Source organism: Rhagoletis pomonella, unplaced genomic scaffold (genome assembly GCF_013731165.1).
Source record: "Rhagoletis pomonella isolate Grant_MI unplaced genomic scaffold, Rhpom_1.0 Rhpom_scaffold_00010, whole genome shotgun sequence".
NCBI classification, from domain to species: Eukaryota; Metazoa; Arthropoda; class Insecta; order Diptera; family Tephritidae; genus Rhagoletis; species Rhagoletis pomonella.
In genome coordinates, this window is record NW_023458564.1 from 6486937 (window position 1) to 6503396 (window position 16460).

The 16460-nt window shown below is 38.3% G+C and overlaps 2 protein-coding genes across 2 annotated transcripts in view; one reads left to right on the forward strand and one right to left on the reverse strand.

Moving 5' to 3' along the window:
- On the forward strand, nt 1-5517 carry LOC118745972 (transcription initiation factor TFIID subunit 2-like). The gene is made up of 11 exons (XM_036479664.1): nt 1-101; nt 346-412; nt 557-611; nt 749-912; nt 994-2143; nt 2338-2786; nt 2860-3272; nt 3450-3660; nt 3717-4112; nt 4197-4782; nt 4856-5517. Exons 2-11 carry the CDS (start codon nt 357-359, stop codon nt 5066-5068), a joined length of 3693 nt encoding a protein of 1230 aa, XP_036335557.1. The 5' UTR covers nt 1-101; nt 346-356; the 3' UTR covers nt 5069-5517.
- LOC118745973 (bromodomain-containing protein 4-like) overlaps nt 5502-16460 on the reverse strand; it is a gene marked incomplete at its 5' end in the record, with an annotated part of 24939 nt that continues 13980 nt past the window's right edge. The window contains 1 exon segment of the mRNA XM_036479665.1: nt 5502-10457. Coding sequence (XP_036335558.1) covers nt 8421-10457 — 2037 coding nt within the window.

The window sequence follows — 16460 nt, forward strand, 5'->3', positions numbered from 1 at the left end:
GGCAGTTGTGCTGCCGTAAAAAAAAAAAACAAAATAAACAAGTTGGCGTAAAAATTTTGCAGTTGGGTAAAATGCCAAAATCCTAAAAAAAACCCATCAAAATATTGTTACCCCATACTACAAACTGCCTAAGCAATTTCGGCACGCCCAGTGCAATCGTTTCAACAAGTCGACTAAAGTGTCCCAACCTCCACCTTCGATCAATTCGTAATACGTACCGACCTACAACTACACCAGTCAGGAGATAACATACACGGAGGAACAACATACATGGAGGAACGACCTGGAGTATGCGGTCCTAACTCTTAGGAACTGGCCAATAATCCAAAACCCAAAAAAAAAAAAATATTGTTAAAATGGATAAGGAACCAAAGCAAGAATCTAAAGATGTACCCGCACGGCCATTTAAATTATAAGTATTTATCCAATGCAGGTGTAAACGAAACTTGAGCAGAGTGGAAGACACGCCGGTAGACCGGTGCCGGCGTGCTGGAATACAAAAATAAATAACATTAATTTAAGAATGTTTTTAACTATTCTATTTTCATATATGCACGGCGCATCAAATTGTGAGCTTGACGGGCATAAGTTTCGAACGGAAGAGCATAATAGTGAGTAGCTTGTAAAGTTTTTGTTGTTCTTGCATTCGTCCAGCGTATAGAGGGCTTCAGTACAACAAAGCCCTGAAATGCCAAATTCATATGTAATCCGCTATAGTTTTGAACTGTGATTATTTCTTATTTTCCAGGGTGCTGTGGAGTTAACGATTGTGCCTACAAAAGAAAATTTGCGGTTGATAAGGTTGAATGCCAAGCAGTGCCGCATTTATCGAATACTTTTGAATGATGTGTGCGAGGCGGAGTTTTTCTACTTCGATCCCTTCTTGGATATCTGTCAGGGAGATACAAAAGTGTAGGATCATCGTATTAAGCTCCCCTAACATTAATTTTCAATAATTTTTTAATAACAATAATAATAATAATTTCTTTTAAGACGCTCACTGGATGTGTATTCCAAAAATCACTTAGCAGCCGCGCAGAAAACAGACCCAGACGTCAACTCCGGCGAATTATTGATACAAATTCCACCAGAGGGTTATCACATGATCCAAGAAGGCCGCGGTTTGCGAATAGGAATAGAATTCTCGATGGAGGACCCTCAAGGAGGCATACATTTCGTCATTCCACCAACAAGTGAGGATGAAATACTGCCCAATAGTGCACATATGTTCACGTATGCATATGAGAATTCGACGCGTTTATGGTTTCCTTGTGTCGATAGTTTCGCAGATCCTTGCACTTGGAAACTCGAATTTACTGTGGACAAACACTTAACTGCTGTGTCTTGCGGTGAATTAATCGAAGTTGTTATGACACCAGATTTGAGGCGTAAAACATTTCACTATTCGCTAACAACACCTGTATGTGCTCCAAATATCGCACTTGCTGTAGGCCCCTTTGAGATCTACGTCGATCCACACATGCATGAGGTCACACATTTTTGTCTACCACAGCTCTTACCACTTTTGAAAAATACAGTGCGCTACTTGCACGAAGCATTTGAGTTTTTTGAAGAAACGCTATCCACGCGTTATCCTTTCTCCTGCTACAAACAAGTTTTTGTAGACGAGCTTGATACAGATATCAGTGCTTATGCCACGTTGAGCATAGCTTCTGTGCATCTCATGCATTCCATTGCTGTCATCGATCAAACTTATATAACGCGTACATTAATGTCGCGTGCCATAGCAGAACAGTTTTTTGGCTGTTTCATTACATCACATCATTGGTCTGATACTTGGTTGGCTAAAGGCATTGCTGAATATTTATGTGGCCTGTATTCACGAAAGTGTTTTGGAAACAATGAGTATCGGGAATGGGTTCAATCGGAATTGGCGCGTGTAGTGCGCTATGAAGAGCAGTATGGTGGAATTATTCTTGATTGTAGTCAGCCACCGGCTCCACTACCAGTGTCAAGTACGAATCCTGCAAGTGCGACTAGCAAACAAACAGAAATCGTGCATTATTTTCCTATCAAAAGTTTACATACGGTTTCGCCTAAATATGTCGAAGCAATGAGGCGTAAGGCTCATTTGGTTATACGAATGTTGGAACACCGCATCGGACAAGAGTTACTTATACAAGTGAGTTTTCTGTTTGTTTTTGTTTTATAATTTCCAATAAAGACAAAAAAGCCGTTTCAACGTTCAATTTTCCCTCATACGATCGTAAAATCTAAACAATCAACTTGCATTTGCAGGAATTCAAATAATATACATACATTCATATGCATATATATATGTATATGTATGTTTCTTTAAATATGTTTTCCTCTCAGGTTTTTAATAAACAACTGGTGCTGGCTACTAATGCAGCGGTGACAAAAATTGGCTCCGGTTTATGGCATCACTTGCTTATTTCCACCAATATCTTTATCAAAGCTATTTTCACTGTAACTGGCAAAGATATGTCTGTTTTCATGGATCAGTGGGTGCGTACTGGTGGGCATGCGAAATTCTCTTTTACTTCGGTGTTCAATCGCAAACGTAACACAATTGAACTAGAGATAAGACAAGATTTTGTAAATCAACGAGGCGTCCGTAAATATAATGGACCCTTACTGGTACAACTACAAGAACTGGACGGCACATTCAAACATATGCTACAGATTGAAAATACTGTAGTGAAGGCAGATATTACTTGTCACTCGAAAAGCCGACGTAATAAAAAGAAAAAAATTCCACTATGTACGGGAGAAGAAGTCGATATGGATCTCTCTGCAATGGAGTAAGTATATGGTTTCCAAAGTTGTTTACCTACTTAGAAGGGGAATTACTAAATTGCATCTTTAATTTGACAGTGATTCACCTGTACTTTGGATTCGTCTAGACCCAGAAATGATTTTAATACGCGATCTAAACATAGAACAACCCGATTTTCAGTGGCAATATCAGTTGCGCCATGAGCGTGATGTGACGGCACAGTTTGAGGCTATAAAAGCCTTAGAGAAATATCCAACAAACGCAACACGTTCTGCACTAACGGATACGATTGAGAATGAACGTTGTTTTTATAAAGTGCGCTGTGAGGCAGCACATTGCCTTACGAAAGTGGCCAATCAAATGGTGACACAATGGAGTGGCCCACCGGCAATGTTGAATATCTTCAGGAAATTTTTCGGCTCATTTAGTGCACCCCATATAATTAAACAGAATAATTTTGCCAATTTTCAGTTATACTTTTTACAAAAAGTTATACCTGTCGCAATGGCCGGTGAGTATTTAGGATACATTTTAAAAGTAGATAATGAGTCAAGGTTTTAAGTCGGAAGTTCGCAGCATGCGTATATGTTTTTTTTTTGGCGACAACGATTTGGGACTTATTTTTGTTTCTAATTAAAATATCCAGCAAACAATCTCTTTCACCCAAATTTTTGACTTTCTTGTTTAGGCCTACGCACTTCGCATGGTATTTGTCCACCCGAAGTCATACGCTTTCTCCTGGATCTCTTTAAATACAATGATAACACGCGTAATCACTACTCAGATGTTTACTATCGCGCTGCTTTAGTTGATGCCTTAGGAAATTCCATAACACCTGTTGTTTCCGTCGCTCTACGTGGCACACCAATTACTTCGGATAGTCTTTCCGCAGATGCCAAGTATAAAAACTAATATTTATAAAATTATTTTGTAAAAATACCGTAAATATTTATAGACTCGTACTTGAAGAGGTCACTCGTCTACTCAATATGGAAAAGAACTTACCTTCATACAAATATATGGTATCTGTTTCTTGTCTTAAAGTGATACGAAAACTACAAAAATGTGGCCACTTGCCTTCGCTGCCGAAAATCTATCGCTGCTATGCTGCTTATGGCCAATATCTTGACTTACGTATAGCGGCTATGGAGTGTTTAGTGGATTTCGTAAAAGTAGATGGTCGTTGGGAAGATTTAGATCATTTGATTACACTGCTTGAAACAGATCCCGACCCAGCTGCACGGCATGCGCTTGCACAATTACTAATCGACAATCCACCATTTACGCGTGAGTCACGTAGTAGCCGCTTAGATCGGTCAGAGTTGGTAGAGCGATTGTGGTCAAATATGAAGTAAGTGTTTTTTTTATTCTTACATACTTAGTACATGTGTATATACAATTTATTGAAATATCAAATATCACTTCTTACTTGCAGCAACAAACTGGCGTTCGATACGAAATTACGTTGTGATATGGTGGATTTATATCATGCGCTATATGGCACAAAACGTCCCTTGTGCTTACAATCGGCCGATGTCAGCAACATGTACAAAGAAATCATTAAAGAAGGTACCAAGAAAACCAACACTCCAATCAGCACTGGCTCTATTAACGACGTCACTGTAACGCCGCCTCCAATAAAAGAAGAGAAAGACGAAGTGGTTGATATTGTCGAAGAGAAGACCACTATAACATCACTGAAACGCACAGCTACCGAGTCGTTTGAAGTAGGCAATGAAATTATCAAACTGGAAACAAGCGAAGAAGTAACTCTGGTTGAGGATAATGCAATTAAAGTGGAGTCATACGAAAATGAAATAAAAGTTAATGTTGAGCAAGAAGCTGATACATCTGTGCACTCACCTGAGCCGAAACGTTTGAAGAGTGAAATCTTCGAAGAGGATGACAATTCTGTAACAATTATCGATATTGGCGAGACGACTATAACAAAAGCAGATAGCAGTTTTGAGGCAAGTAAAACCGACGCCGAAAGCAGACATAAGGCGGAAATCTCATCAAAGGTATACGATGGCATTAATTCATACGACTGTGTTTGCACTTTTGATTTCTTTAATTTTTTTTTTGTGTCTGTAGCAAAAAAAGAAAAAGAAAGACAAAAAGAAGCACAAACACAAGCATAAGCACAAGCACAACAAGGAGAAGGAGCGTGACAAGGAACGTGAGCGCAAGGATAAAAAAGATCCCAACATATCGCGCATCCAAGCTAAAGAAGCTACGCCTGAAACACTCAGTTCAGCAGATAGTAGCAATTCAAATAGCAATCCACCAACGCTAAATTTTACATAAGCACACTACAATATAATAATTATTTTTTATACAATTTACTTTTATATACATTCAGTAATTTGCTAATATTACACGCAACAAGTTTGTTGAGAGCTTAAAGTTTTCTAGCAGCATTTTTTACAATATACATACATATACATATATGTATAATAATAACTTTAATAAAATTTGAACTACGTTTTCGTAAAATGCATTGCAAAAATGAATGTATGGATATATATGTCTATGTATGATTTTTTTTTATAAATTCTCTACTATTCATTTTCAAATGCTGCATAGGTTTTACTTGAACGTCATAGTGTTTCGTTTGTTTCGAAATATACGCGTACTCTATGATATTTAAAATTAAAAATTACATACATATAATTACATAATTATAAATAAATGTGCATTACAGTGCCAACTGAAACTTATTTAATAGCAAGTGGGCCGTTGCGCAATATTCCGTACGTTTAATTCTATTTTATTGTATCAATGTTTGAATATTAAATATTGATGATTTTTTTCTAATGAATGGGTAGACCAGTTTTGAATAGTGGGTTTGTTTACCCCCCTATTATGAATTCGTGCGATGCTTGATAAACCCTTGCATTCTGTTATTTTCCATTATGAATCTATTTGTCGTATGAAATCCGATGGTTAGCGTAACGGATTTGTGCTGATTCACAATGAAGTGAACAAAAACCACATCCATTCACAACAATACATCTGTCGGACGTATGAAAATGATAGTACGAGATCTGATTTCACACGATACGCCTGCAAGCGCTTATCGTCTATCGTATGAAAATTGATAATTGGGGGTTAGTTGAAGTTAACTTCACTATATGGCAAGGCATTAGGCGATTTCGTTACATACATAAATTGATTAAGTTTCAAAGTAAACATAAATTTCATTCCATTTTATTCATTTTGTCGGTACCAGTACACGACTTTTTCATAACTTCTTTCAAAATCATTTCGTGACTAGGTTCTAATTTTCTCGAACTAGTCTCAAAATTATCCGGAAGTAGTCTTACAGTGGTTCTGAAAAAGTAATGAACTTGACCCGAAAGGATTTCGAATAAGTTATGAAACGGTCCTGAAATGGCCCATTACTAGTCCGAAAATAGTCCTGAACCAGACCCGAAATGGGCCTGTACTAGTCCCAAAATGGTCCTGAAACAGCTTCGAAACGATACCAAAATAGTCCCGAGCATGCCTCGAAACGGTCGTGAAATGGCCCATTATTAGCCCCAAAATAATCACGACTAGTCCCAAAGCGGTCATTGCCTAAAATTTCCACTCGACTAGTGTATTAAAATGGAAAAACTTGGCAGCACTGTATAGTTTTCGACGATTTTGGTCGTTTACTTATTTCATTACGACAATAAACAATGCTACTGTTGTCGAGTCGTACAATTTAGCATAATTTACGACTTAAGCAATGATAAGGCTAATAATTAGGAAAAGTTGAATTCTTTCGGGGCTAAAAGAGAGAAAATTACCGAAATCCTTGAAAGACTCGCAACTTTACTAGTCCAGGAAATGAACTGCGTAAATTTATATATTGTTCATAAATATAAATTTGAGTTTTCCACGGTTAGACCCAAACTCTTTCGATCTTAACGATTGATCAAAGTTCAAAATGCGAACGAAGTCTTTGAACACCGAATTAAGTTAGGTTTAAGACAGGTTTGCTAACGAGCCATCTAGCCATCGGAAGGCATGCGGAGAGGTTAGAGGTCCCCCATAACTAATTCTGCTGAAGCTGCAGAGTTGACGAAGGCCACCTGTTATGCTAATACCACACACTTTGTAGAAAGAGACGAATGCCACGGGTACAGGATTATTAAAAGACTTAACCTACATAGCTGAGGTAGGCATACGAAGGATTCTAATGATCCGCGCGGTATCACAACGGGGCCACAAGCTAAGGGTCTAGGTCTGCTAGTGGGGTCACTGGCAGCTACTTCAACCTAACCCAACCTAACCTAGGTTTACGGCAATCGACATCATGCATAAAACGTGTGCCTAAGCTCAGACTCAACTTTTGCACTGATGGAGTGAGCTTAAGCTCAAGAATTTGCACTGAAAATTGAATCGGAGCTTAAGCTCACTTGCATGAAGCCCAATATATGTATGAAAATAAAAAGTAGATTCCACAAAAATTAGTAAGGATTCAATCCTAAGTAATTTTCAAGTCTTTCTTTTAAACAACACCACTGCTGTGCCTCAAAAGTGGCCTCAAACGGGGTAATTTCGTCAAGATTCAGAGATCCAATAGCGAAATTGTTGATCGACTGCTAGTTATGAATCTACAGTGTGTCCTAGACCACCCGTCCACCCTCTCTAAAATGGAGGGAAATGGTTTTTATTGAAATACGAAAAAAACCTAACAAATCGGGGATGCTCCATCTGCCGGTTACGACCGGAAGTGGGATGAACTGACCGGAAGTCTACTTTTTTAAAACCGAATATGTGGTAAAAATATGCATATCCCACATGCTTTAATCCCAGATTCCGATTCTGCGCATAAAAGTACTTCCAGTCTGTAAATTGGTATAAACCCAAAGTCGGTAATACAACCAAAAGATAGAGCATCCATATATGTTTTTCTTTCGTTTTCCAGGGCGAGTTGCTGTTTGAAGGTCATTTAGAGGTTGAAAAAGGCACTTACGAGAAAAAAGTTTCAAACAAAAGTTATATATTTTTATCCTTAGAACTAGGTTCTGTAGTAAAAACATGTACGTTTAATTAAAAAAAGGACTTCTGGTTAGTTTAACCCACCCCCAGTCGAAATTGAAAGTCGGTAATACAACCAAAAGATAGAGCACCTTGATTAGGTAAGCCATATTTTTGCGTTTTTCAACAAAAAATATTTCCTTCCATTTTAGAGGGAGTGACGGGTGGTCTAGCACACCCTGTATATGTAATTTCAGCTATCGAAAACACATTTAGAGCTTCGTACTAAGTATTCAGTGCTTTTCGTGTCTTACCAATCTTATAGCTGAATGAATCGCTAAAAAATCTAGAGGGTCAAGACATATGATATGATACAAAGAACACCGGTAAATTTTTTTGAAGAAAGCTTAGGCCTGGAAAGCCTACAAAGCCTGAACTACTTGCAAAACCTGCAAAGTGTGTAATGACTTTTTCATGGAGTGTCTTTAGATTTTTTTACTACTTGCAATTCGAATTATGACCCACTTTAGTTGTTTTTTCATTGTTGCTAAACATTTTTAAATTTCCGGCTCGCCTTGGCTTGATGCCGTGCATGTTCTGGGACTATACTAGATTCTTCGTTTGTTCGACAATTCGACGATAAAATACAGTTAAAAGCTATTGTTACATTTGTAAATGTATTCGCACATTATTGTTTGGCTTCATCCGTATTTCCAGCTACAGCCGTTTCCGCCTCATCACGTGGATGCCTTTTTTGTTCGGCAACTGGGCGCAGGTAGGTTATATTTCCACCACCGATAGCCGTCGCAGTTTGTGCATCTGCCATCGCGGACGCAACATTTGCTGATGGTTCAGAGGGTTGAGCTTGCAGTAATCTACGTGGACCATATTGCTGCGCTATACGTTGCATCAGTTGCGCATAGTCCACTGGTTGATTGCGGAATTCTGGATGTTCTTTGATATACTGCTCGTAAGGTACAGGTATTGGCACGGGTACAGCCGTAACTGGGTAGCCAGCATCGATCAGAGCTTGAAATTCACTTTGTGTAAGCGGCTTGCCGCCTGGTTGTGGCAAATGTAATTGACGTACGTCTTCGATGGACTTCGTCTTGACCGCATTGCTACGCGATGGTGTAGCGATGCCTGTGCCTTGCGCGACAAAAATGCTCGATTGCGATGGTGCTGGTGGTGGGGAAATGTATTGCCGGCCTGAGTGTGTTTGTGGTGGTGGTGCGGGCGCTGGAGCTGAGTAATGATGTGCCTGGACTTGCTGCTGATGCTGAAGTTGTGGTTGTTGTTGTTGTTCAGCCGTGGGGGTGTTTGGATCTGGAGGGCTGGGATGGAATTGCGCAGGCGAGCTCTGACCACTGGGTTGTCGGTCGTAATCGTAATACAAATGTGGGTTAAGGTATTTAGCCGCGGCGGGTACATTCGGGTAATTTGGCGGCTCCTTCTCGCGCAATTTCGGAGAAGAAGTAGAAACTTTTGAGCCGTACTTATTCGAGCGGTGAGTTTTGGGTCTGGCCGTAGGTGTCAGTTCCTGATAGAAGTATTGCGTGGGCTGTTGTGACTGTTGTGCAGGCGTGGGCGCTTGAGTTGGTGGATAGATAACTGGTCCCAATTTCTTGGAGTCGACAACGTGTTGTGGCACTTGTGTAGGATAAATGGGTGTTGGCTGTTGTAAGTTGCTAAATCTAAACAAAGAGGGTATAAATGGCTGATTGTTCGCATCTACCAGCGGTGTGGGTGTCGGTTGTGAGTTGCTTGGTGACGAATAAATTTTCTGCTGCACTGCATATTGACGCGGGCGCGGTATGGGATGTGGCGGCAACTGCTGCTGTGGTGGTTGGTGGTGCTGATGCACTACAGCAGATGGTTCATTGGAATTATCCGTTAGCTGAATTGGCGAAGGTTTATTTGCGGCTAGCAGCTTTTCAATTTCATTCTCCAATGATGACTTGGCAAGCGGATGATTTGGCAATGTTTTGTAACTCACTTGCGGTTGATAGTAGGCTAGCTGAGGTGGTATGTGTGTTGGTGCCTCTGCCGCCGGTTCGGCTGCTTGTGGCTCAACTTGTTGCGGCTGCAGTTGAGGCTGGGGCTGCGGCAGATACTTAGGTCCACTGCGGTGGCGTGGCACATACTGCACATATTGGGGTGTTGGCTCTTCGGCAAGCGATTGAGGCTGTAGCTGCGCTTGTTGACGGTAGCTGCCTAAACCTTGACCGATGCGTTCAGTAGGATGTGGCAAGGGTTTAGTGGGTAACGGTGCTGGTGCAGTTTGCTGCTGCTGCTGCTGTTGACGATATTGGGCTTCGTGAAAAGCACGTGCACGCAGCTCATCTTCCAAAAGTCTTAGGAACTCCTCTTCGGGTATAATTTGATAGGGTTGTTGTGGTGCGCTAGGTTGGCCTGCGGGTGCTAATTGTTGCTGTTGCTGTACTGGCACCGCAATATGATAACGTGGCGCGATCTGTTGTGGTGGCGCTCCATAATGTGGCGCCTGCGCGGCTGTTGGATTGGGTGGCTGTATGGCAATAGCATATTGTTGTTCGGCCTCTTCCGCATTGCCACGATACTGTGAAGCAGGTGCATGAGCACGTCCTGACTTGAAACCTTTCTTCGATTGTTGCGCTGAATGTGTTTTACCGGTCAGTTCCGTAGCGGCGGAAGTAGACTTCGGGCGATTGCGGTTGATGTCTTGTAGATATGCAAAATGTTGAATCTGTAATGAGAGAGAAGGTTAATGTTAGTATGCTTGCTTTAATTGTAATTTTCATTTAAAACTAATCAGTTAAGTGCAGTTAAGCGAGGCGATGTCGAGTACACCTTCGTTCAAATTGGGAAAATTTCTCCGAGCCGTTGGAAACCAAACTTTGTGTATTATTAAACATTTTTTTATTTAGCTTGAGTGCATTATCTTCAAGGCTGGGAAGCTTGAAACAAGTCTGAACTATCCGTGCATAGATTGAGCCAACAAAGGTTAGCCTAGCGGTGAACGACGATAAGAGAAATTACCTCAAGAGAGTCTTCACCCGGTTTTTGGCGGTGGCTTCGATGGCCGAAAGTGGGAGTGCTGTAACTGGTTGTGGACCGAGCCAAATGGTTACATGGCTCATTACCGGATACTACCGAGGGACCTGGAACCCATGGTAAAAAAAAAGGCACAGTCCAGCGCCTTCGTCTTGGTCTGCAGGCTGTATTGGAGATACAGCCGCTATATTTAAACGTAGAATACGTGGTATGGTTATTGATAACAATATCAATAGAAAAATCGATAAAAATGTTGGTAACAAAACCAATAAAAATATCGATAAAAATATCGACAACAAAATCGATAAAAATATCGGTAACAAAGTCGATTATAATATCGATAGCAAAAACGATAAAAATATCGATAACAAAGCCGATAAAAATATCGATATCAAAATCGATAAAAATATCGATAACAAAATTGATAAATAATCTATAATAAAATCGATAACAAAATCGATTAAAGTGTCGATAACAAAATCGATAAAAATATCGATCATTATATCGATAAGTTCCGAAAATATCGATAGAAAAATAAATAACAAAATCGATCATTATATCGATAAGTTCCGAAAGTATCGATAACAAAATCGATAAAAATATCGATAACAAAACCGATGACAAAATCGATTAAAATGTCTATAACAAAATCGATAAAAATATCGATCATTATATCGATAAGTGAAAATATCGATAGCAAAATAAATAACAAAATCGATCATTATATCGATAAGTTCTGAAAATATCGATAACAAAATCTATAAAAATATCGATAACAAAATCGTTAGCAAAATCGATAACAAAATCGATAAAAATATCGATAACAAAACCAATAAAAATATCGATAACAAAATCGATAAAAATATCGATAACAAAATCGATAATAAAATCGATAATAAAGAGATAACAAAATCGATCATTATATCGATAAGTTCCAAAAATATCGATAGCAAAATCAATAACAATATCGATAAAAATTTCGATAACAAAATCGATAAAAAAACCAACAAAATATCGATTATATCGATAAGTCCCGAGAATCCCTAAAATCCCGAAATAGTTCCGAGATTGAGTCTCTGTGCCTTTATCTATATCCTTTTCTCTACAACTACCTTTATTTGAATCTTTCTTCCTCTATCTTCATCTATACTTTTATCGGTATCCTCATCCGCATCTTTTTCTTTATATTTATCTTTGTTTTTATTTTTATGTTTATCATATTCTTCAAATACATATTCCCCTTCACCTTTGCACTTATACATATAAGTAAAGTGTTTAAATTTACCTTGGTCTTCATGCTTGCCTTTATCTTTACTCAACTTTGTTTTTGTGTTTATTTTTACCTTGGCCTTTATCCTTTTCTTTATCTATGTACGTCCTCACCTTTACTTTTATTCTTGGATTGGACTTTTTCTAAATGTTGTTTCACTTCGAAAAGTCTTCGCGTATTATGCATACATGTGTTCATATATGTATGTACATATATAATATGTATGTACATATGTATGTATAGACATACATAGATTACTAAAAATAGAAACAGATCCACATTAACTGCAATCAACATATGTACGTATGTATGTATTTACATATGTACACACGCTGCGATTAGGTTATAAATAGCGCGCCTCTGTTTATCAAAAGCCGCATTACATACGCATACATACTTTTTGTCTCCTTCCCACACTTCCAACATATGCACGTGTTTGCAAAATGATGACGAGGTGATTTTGTATGGAAAATCATTTATGCCCATATATTTGAATAAAATAAACATATATAGAAGATATCAACCAATACTTCCCATATACCAAACGAAAGGAAAACTCTTGAATTTTTGATTAAATGAAAAAAATTTGCAAATTTTTTCAACAATTTTTTGCCTTAAAATGCTCAATATTTGTTAAATTTATATAAAATTTGTACCCGATAATATTTCTACTGCTCCAAAGAACCTATATCCCGAAAATGAAAGTTATATATGCTAACAATAAGTTGCTAGAGCACTTTAAAGGCTCAAAATTGACCCCAAAATAAGGCAATGTTTACCGTTGTTTTTACGACAGAAACCGAATTCGTTATTTACAAAAATGAATCTGTCGACAGGTTTGGAATTTTATCTTTGAAACGCCACCCTTTTCTTTGAAATCGCTTTATTAGTTCTCGTGCAATAAGCGTTTTTGTGAAGCTCTAAAAATTACAACTACAACATTTGAACATAGCCCCCATACCTTAAGGTAAGACGTATTCTACGTCAAAAAATTTCACTGCGTTTTCCAACATCATCAGTCGAGACTTGCATTGCCAAACTAGCTTGGAATTAGTTAGAGGGCTGGCCAATGCCTTAAGCGCAGCTTTGCTGCCACTGAAGACCTACTTTCTCCCACGTAGACCATGGCCTTGAGGATTGGATATACCTCAGCCGAAGTGTAGACGCCAGATCCTGATTCAGCCATCAGTAAAGATTCTGCAATGTGTAAGCTAGCACTCAGCAACAGGAAACTCAACATTGTAGTATCTTTTCAGCAAAAGCAACGGTGGCGTACTATATTCAAGTCAAAATCTCCGGCTGCAGCAAGTTCCACCTCTCTCCACACTGTGTCATACCAATATCTATTTCTTTTAAACTTACAGGTGGTCTTAAGGACCTTCCCACGCATAATAGTATTAAGTGACCATTATATGTAGGAGCAGAGCTGGGCGATAAGGATTACGATTATTAACGATTAGGATTGCAGTAATCCCAACAAGCTAAAAAAATAAGATTGCGATTACCGTAATCCTTCATCGAACGAACTTAGATTATGATTACAGTAATCGTAATTTAAAAAAAGTTAAAATTACGATTACTGTAATCGTAATCTTAGTGCCTTCTTTGAACGATTACCGCAATCCTAATTTAAACATTTTTGAAATTGCGATTAAAGTAATCGTAGTCCTACACGCAATCAATTACACATGTAATTCTTATCGCCCAGCTTTGTGTAGGAGAAGCTCCCGTACAGTGCACTGCCATCGATCTTGGAAGCTTGGCAAGCAGATTTCATACGATATTGATTGAGTCTGCTCCACAACACCACAGATGCAAATCCGATTATGAGTATTTTCATACAGGTTTAAATCCAGAGCATTTCTCTAAGTGACAGACCCCACGTTTTACCATAGACCTTTTTACATTGCCAGAACGCTATTTAGGCTTTGGTGGTCTTTTGCTCAACGTATGTATTCCACTGTCAAACCTTTACTTCGTCACCTTTCTCATGTCTCAAAACCCATACGTAAAGATTTTTGGCCCTACTTAGCGAATTACAGTTTTAGTGAACATTTTTGAGAGCAACAATCTCCAATAAGTCATTTTGAGTGGAATCAGCTGAAATAATGACAAAGCCGATTTTCACGTCAAATAGTTGAACCGGTACACAGTGGAAGAAGAAATGGTCAATTTGGCGGCGTTTTAGTGAAATTTTAAATTTTCGAATCCCGCCAAATTTCTTGCTCTTTTTATTTTGTTTTATTCAATATTTGCCCTGCTGCGAGCGTTCAGACATATTTTCAGCAAGTGCATTAATTATTTTCGGCTTTTTTGCAGTAAAAAGTTTGTTTACAGAAAAAAATTTTATTTTTCTAACTTTCTATTTGGATCAGTGGTTTAATTGAAATTTTTAGGTATGTGTTAAAAAAAAAAAATATGTTTGTGGCCTGTGCTTATAGGTTTTAGTGTTTAGTCGTGGTACAAAATGCCCTCTCTGATAAAGTGTTTTAGTATGTGTAACCCAATCTTCTGTGGAATGAAAGTTGGGTAGATTCGACAAGATTTGCCCCGGTATTTTGTTCGTTTTTTAGTATGATCTATTGTCTATGTCAACATAAAAAATTAGGTGCAGGTTTTTACAATTTTTTGATTTTTTGCGTTTTTTAGGTACAATGTCAAAGTCAAAACGCACCCTTTTTTTAATTTGACACAGTAAACCAGCACCAATAAAAAAGTGTTTGGTTGTCGAAAATCACGTATTTTCTAATATTATTGATACCTCAAAACATACAAATACAAAAATATACAAAACATATTACACCTAAAATTTTTTATTCTTTCGAAGTTATTAACAAGGCGCCGCCAGATTGGCCATTTCTCCCACTCTTCGGTATCGAAAATCATAATTATTCAATGATAGTAATACTTAATTATTTTTATCGATGATTCATTTCTCATTTTATGGTAAAAAACTCTCATCCAATTCATTTAAGAGTTTTTTAAACTTAAACCGAATGAGATCCCCTTTATACTTAATGTGTATAGATTTATAATAGTTAAGTGCTAAGAACAGTCAGATTTTCGTTTCTTTTATAGAAAAAGAATCTATCATATAACGACTTTTTTCCTATGGGTATTGAGGCCAAGGTCAACAAATAATAGTTTCACAAGAACCTGCAAGAATTCAGCGTACATAATTGTTATAATTTTTTGTCTATAAGGTACGACTTTTATACTAAAATTTGGTGTTCAGAAATGTACATGCATATATAGGTGAAAATGACCAAGTTGTTAAATAATAGATTCATTCACGTATAATTCGGGCGGTGTCCAGTAATAGACAAAGTGAAAAAAATTGTCTCTCAAAAATGGTAAAATGCCCAGAAATATGGAATTGCCATCAAAACTAAAGTTTCCCGTCCGAGAAAACCGAAACATTCTTCTACTTTGTTTGGCCGTCACCAAAACACTTCGCCAATGGCCGCTCTCCTTCCAAAATTTGCCTCAGTTCTTCATCCCGAGTGCAGACAGGTCCTTCGGTTCTTCTATTTGATTCGTGGAAGCCCTTGTTTCGTTGTCTATTCATCGGTGCTGAGTCGAACGATCTTTTCACTGGAGCGTCATCATCCGGGCATACATAATTCCCAAGTCTTATTGTCATTCTCCCTCGTCGGAGACGAGTTGTTCGGAGTCTTCTTCTAACCAAAAATCCCACATCAAATTTGTACACCGTTTCATGGTCGCTGTATAAGTTATATGCGACTATGAACTGTTCTATAGCATGAACCAACTAACAAGATCACCCAGCACGGCAACCGTGTTTTTGTAATTGCATTTGAGAAAAAAAAAGTTGATGACGTAATTTTTTTAATCGGTTCTTTCATTCACACGCAGGTTTCAAAACACAGGTCACTGCAAAAAAATTATTTTTTTTCTCGCACGCCGTGCTAGGTGATCTTTATTCGTTCGTTCATGGTTCTATAGTGGCGCTCAGTGCTACTAAGAGAGAGTTGCTCAGCCGCTACTATGCAAAACACATTTATTGTATTTGTACACGCTGTCCATCGTTCGATTAGTTCAATAAATTGGCATTGTTGTGGGAACCGTAACGGAATGAAGACGTGTTTTAATTGTGCTTGTAACAGTTGCTATAATAAAGGTCATACGCTGAATACTTCATGCAGCCGTGTCCAGCCCATCGCATTTTATGGATTGCGATTATGTCAGTATTGTGCCGGAATATTCTAGTTGTCCCTTTTAATGCATATGAGCAAATCGCGATTCTTTACGTTGTGCACTTATTGATATTCCTTTCTTGAAATTTTCATGGTGGGGGCATGAAAAACCTTTTTTTTTCTGTTGAATGGACCTTCTGTCATTTCTGTGCAGCTCCTTTTCATACGATTCTAGGCCTGATAAATATTGTAAACTTCTTTCGCTTTT

Bases quoted from the DNA above. Each gene is read 5' to 3' on its own strand.
- LOC118745972 (XM_036479664.1), top strand. From the start codon at position 357: ATGGATAAGGAACCAAAGCAAGAATCTAAAGATGTACCCGCACGGCCA. The intron at 2,787-2,859 runs GTAAGTATATGG...TTAATTTGACAG, and splicing joins ATGGATCTCTCTGCAATGGA to TGATTCACCTGTACTTTGGA. The intron at 4,113-4,196 runs GTAAGTGTTTTT...TCTTACTTGCAG, and splicing joins CGATTGTGGTCAAATATGAA to CAACAAACTGGCGTTCGATA.